This window comes from Dreissena polymorpha, chromosome 10, assembly GCF_020536995.1.
Source record: "Dreissena polymorpha isolate Duluth1 chromosome 10, UMN_Dpol_1.0, whole genome shotgun sequence".
NCBI lineage: Eukaryota > Metazoa > Mollusca > Bivalvia > Myida > Dreissenidae > Dreissena > Dreissena polymorpha.
Genome location: NC_068364.1, coordinates 8,016,236 through 8,021,045, shown reverse-complemented (window position 1 = coordinate 8,021,045; position 4,810 = coordinate 8,016,236). Strand labels below are relative to the sequence as shown.

Here is a 4,810-nt window from a genome sequence, read left to right as displayed (position 1 = left end):
TTTGAGAAATCCTCACTACATTTATGAATGTGATATAGTAAATATTGTGCAGAAAGTAATATTTTGACATTTATTGATTAAGTATTTAAAAAAAAAGACATGTGGCATTTTGCCTTTCTATGAGTAAATACCACATCTTTGTTTAAAGGGGTCTTTTCTCGTTTTGGTAAATTGAGAACATTAAAAAAAATGTTTTAGATTCGCAAATTTTCATTGTAGTTATGATATTTGTGAGGAAAAAGTAATATTGAACATTTACCTTGCTCTCAAATATCCATTATATGCATCTTTTGACGATTTAAAAACCTGAAAATTATAAAGAGTTGCAACGCGATACAATTGAATAATTTTGAGAGTTCTGTTGTTGTCGTTATATTTTGTGCTTCTACGAGGATTGCTTATATAAAGTATAAAATACATCACTGACTGTATGAGCATGAATAGCCGTGTCGTCTAGGTGATAGACTCCAGTGGTCAGTAGTTTGAGCCCAGTTGAGGGTTACTTTTTTTCTTTCTTTCATTTTTTTATAGTTATTTTTTACTGGAGCACTTTAGATCCAATACATTTATCAATATAAAGCATTTAATAAAAAAACTCAATACATGCCAAAATCTGTGAAAAGGCCCTTTAAATCACTGTTTGAAGTACTCTTAAATTCACAATTAATAGTGATAACAATAATATATGCAAAGTACACCATGTGCACATTGGAGTGTACATGTAAAATGCATGTACAAGTGTTAGTTTATAACATGTATATGCAACAAGGGTTGTTTCCTCCTCAGATCCGCCGCCGTGTGCACTGGCTGTTGAGCCTGGAGGCAGAGGGTGTTGACCTGTCCACCCTTCCACAGACAAAGGAGGCCCCTCTCTCATACATGCCAGAGAAACCTATCAGCTCCTCCTCCAACTCCCTCCTCATGGGGGTATCAAAGCCCCAGACCTCGATGCCACATGATATCATTGCGTCCCTGGCAGATCTTGATGGCTTCATGTCAAACTATGACATGGCTGCCATCATTTCTGCCGGACCAGTTTCAGGTAAGGGCTTTATTAAATTTAATGTAAATTTACTTAGATAACTAAGTTAAAACTATTAATTTTGCTCTATTTCACTGAAGGGCCAAGGAATATTTAGAAGATATTGCCATTAGGCGTGGTCTTGAGAAGGCTAAAAGAGTGAAAATGGCATTACCACATTACAAACACACGTCACAGTCACAGCTGCCTTTATTTGTGGAACTTTTAAGAATAGTGCCTGCAATAGTGTGTTCACTTTGTATTATTAGGTCTCTGATACCAATCAAATTAGGAATTTAAAGTCAGGACACATTAATTGCTTATTGGCAAGCAAATAACTTGTTCCTTAATTTCTATTGAAAGGTATGGATTTGTTATTTAAATGGTGATTATCTATACTCAGTAAAGTAATTTAATAATTTACAATTGAAATGATTTTTGCTATATCGATTGTATTCTTTTAATAAGCTACTTTTCTTTCTTCTAATGCACATCACACAATAAATCAGTACTGCTAACACCCTGGTTATCAAAATCAATGTTTAAAACTGCTAAAATCATTATCGTGTCTATTTGAAGGCCCCACCCAGATGACCCCTTTTGCCATAAGGGATCTTCTCAAGAGCACTTCCGCTCAGCTCCCTGGTCTTCTCACTGGCCCCTGCCAAGAAGGACCCTACATGGCACCTACAGGGACCCATCCCCTGACCCCTCTTGATGAGGACTATGGAGACTCTGCTTTCAGCATAAAGGCCACTAAAATGGTCAAGCCATGTGCCCCCTTCAGAAAGGGTAGGTCCACATTTCTATACAAACTCTTTTGGTCTGTCTGCTCCCATGTTTTGAATGCTTATTATTAACTAGAGAGCACTCGAATTGTGCATACCACCAATGTACCTTTGTTATAGAATCAATTACAAAAAATCCTGGATGTACATATGGTGGACAAAATTAAATTAATATCGTATAACCTATTAAATTGTAGTTGAAAAGTCAATTTGTAAGGTGTTTCCTCAAAAATATGTATTAACTGCAGAGGTATTGAAATTGTATTTAATACTAATTAAAAGTAGCATTTAATGTACTAAGTATATTTGTGTGTATTTTTACACACAACAGTAATTATTTCATTTGAGAATATAGTTTATACATATTTAAAATGCACCTACACATGTTTATTGTATGGTGAAGTGTAATTTTCACAAAGTAAAATGCAGTTTTAATGCACTTAAGTGTATTTAAAATAGACAAATGCAGGAAAACACATGTTAAATACTCATTGAATCCCCATGTAATGCAGACAAACTATGGTGTCAATACTGCTGCTTTTAATATGCATTAAAGAATCAGACCTGTTTCATGACCTTTGAATTTTTAAATCAAATTAATATGTGAATTATATACAAATAAGGGTAAAGTAATAAAGATATCAGAATTTGTCATTCAACTGGTAGTCTAACAAGTCCTTTCCTGCTCTTTAGTAGACAACAAGCCCATAAATCAGGTGCCAGTGTTGGTGGCAAGTGAGTGCCCTCACGTGTTTTAGAACCGCAAGCGGTGTGTGGCGCATAACAGCGCTGCCGTCATGGAGCGAGCCACGCCAGGAGAGGCACAGGAAATGGCTGCACTGAGGTTGAAGATTATGGAGAGCATGCAGGCAAAGAGAGCCAAGATGGCTGACTGGATCCAGGAACAGGTGAGTGCTCAGGATTTCCCTTTTGCAAAATTGGCTTTATCGAACTTCAACATGCTAATCTCAGACATGATTTAGAGTGTCTTTAAATTAAGGACAGGAATAGTATTTAAAATCGGTATTTGGATAACCGTATTAAGTATCCAATATATCTGGATATCTGTATTTTTGTAAGTAAACTACATTATTACAAACATCACAGCACTGTTAATAATATATAATATAACGCATTAAGATGATTTCTTTATCAAAATTATTTTATTTTTAAGAAAATTATCAAAGCCGCAAATAACGTTTTTTCCTTTATGCTATAGTAATGAAAGTAACATTTTAATTTTTTAGGTGTTTTATTTCGGATAAATACTGTTGTTGACCAATTAAAAATTTTATTTTTTTATTTTAATGAACAGAGCACATGTTTTCACACTGTTACACCTGTTAATTGAAGCCAATTTAGTAGCCATTCGGTGTCAATTATCCGAAAGAAAGGACCATAAAACAAAATACGGGGGCATAAGTTGGAAATTAGGCATCTATGCCATTATAACCAAGGTGATAGGGGTACTGTCATGGGCAACGCTGAGCAACAACGAATTAATTGATTTATGAAGTCTGTCAACGATAACAGATCAACAAAATATACGATAAGGAACACAATGTGCATAACAAAGGTGGTAAGGTCGTATAATCAAGTATTCAGATCCTCTTTTATTATCCAGATACTTGACCAGTATTCGGATATCAGGAAATTTGTTACCATCTCAGTACTTTAAAAGTATTTCATTAAAAAAAAATTAGTTGGAGATGCAAAAACTGGCTGACTAACTATTTTATGACTAATCTTACTCCTGACTAACTAATGGTGGTATCACATGCTTTGATATTAGGTACACTGTAGGCAATATATCCCTTCATTTTGTTGTATCATGATTCACAGTATCATGTTTTGACTCTCTTCAGTTTTCCTCTTGCCTTTCCAGAGTGACCGGGTTCATAAGCAAGCGGTCAGCGAACTCCAAAAGGAGACAAGCCGTAAACGCAAGGCCATCAACACGATCCACTACTTTAAGCATGCTGAGAAGTGTGCCAAGCTTGTGCCCCAGGTGGGCAAGGTAGTCCAAGACAGTGAGGAGAAACCCAGAGCTGGTGGTGTAAGGGCAGATACTGCTAAGCTGCCCAGGATTGTCCTGAAAATCCACAGAGACAGAAACAACAACTGGGTTTCTAAACAAGGTATTAGATAGCTGCTGACATTTCTTTTTTTCTTTCTTAAATCCATTTCTTACCAAATTCTTGAGAAAAACAAATTGATTCATAATTTTACTCATCAAACAAGAAAAAACACACTCATTCAATTCAGTTAAATCATAATGATTTGGTATAATTTATTGTATAGGTTAAATATGTGTGATAGACGGTGATGCAGCTGTAGTCACTTGAGTTAATTCACTCATGTTTATACCATGCCCTTTCAAAGATAAACATAATTAAATGAATTTCTTTAAAAAAAGTAAGTAAGCAGCACAAGATGACCCAACTTTTGTTGAGTGGCCTTTTATCCCAAATAAACTAATATGTTTAAGGATTAAATATGTTTGTGCGTATTTAATTAATGTTTTCAATGTTTTTGTTTTTCTGCATACATTCCAGGAGAGAGGAACTGTTGAGCTGTGCCCCAGGACTTTCTATTTTTTTGATCAATTAATCAAATCTAATTATGCTTTTCTTAATAAATGTCTTTTGTATTTTTAATACTGGCATTTAAACGGGTAGTTTTAATTATACAAGATTTATATTATAGGATTATTTTAAGTTGCTTGTGATAGTAGACAATAAAGTGATGTTATAATGATATGATATAATATGTTTTAGATAGATGTTTGTAAAAATATATTTTGATATTATCTGATTGTAAATATCATTTTTGAATTTCGATCTGGTTATCATTAAAAACGACACAATAAATTGTTTTGTTCAAACTTACATTTTTTTTTTGTTTAATTCATGGGGAGCAGGCAATGAGCTATGATCAGACAAGAAACAAGGCCATGGCATAGTGGGCTATGTCTAGAGCCAAACTCTGTTCCGTTAGTACC

General features: G+C 34.6%; 1 protein-coding gene across 2 annotated transcripts; it reads left to right on the top strand.

Moving 5' to 3' along the window:
* Positions 1–796: 796 nt before the first annotated feature.
* LOC127846923 (uncharacterized) lies at positions 797–4,432 on the top strand. Of its 2 annotated transcripts, none has more exons than XM_052378330.1 (5): positions 797–1,042; positions 1,601–1,813; positions 2,506–2,717; positions 3,695–3,947; positions 4,365–4,432. In XM_052378330.1, the coding sequence occupies exons 3-5, from the start codon at positions 2,607–2,609 to the stop codon at positions 4,379–4,381; spliced, it is 381 nt and encodes a 126-aa protein (XP_052234290.1). In that variant the 5' UTR covers positions 797–1,042; positions 1,601–1,813; positions 2,506–2,606; the 3' UTR covers positions 4,382–4,432. The 2 variants fall into 2 exon arrangements, with proteins under 2 accessions (XP_052234290.1, XP_052234289.1); XM_052378329.1 differs by having other exon boundaries at positions 2,503–2,717.
* The last annotated feature ends 378 nt before the right edge of the window (positions 4,433–4,810 follow it).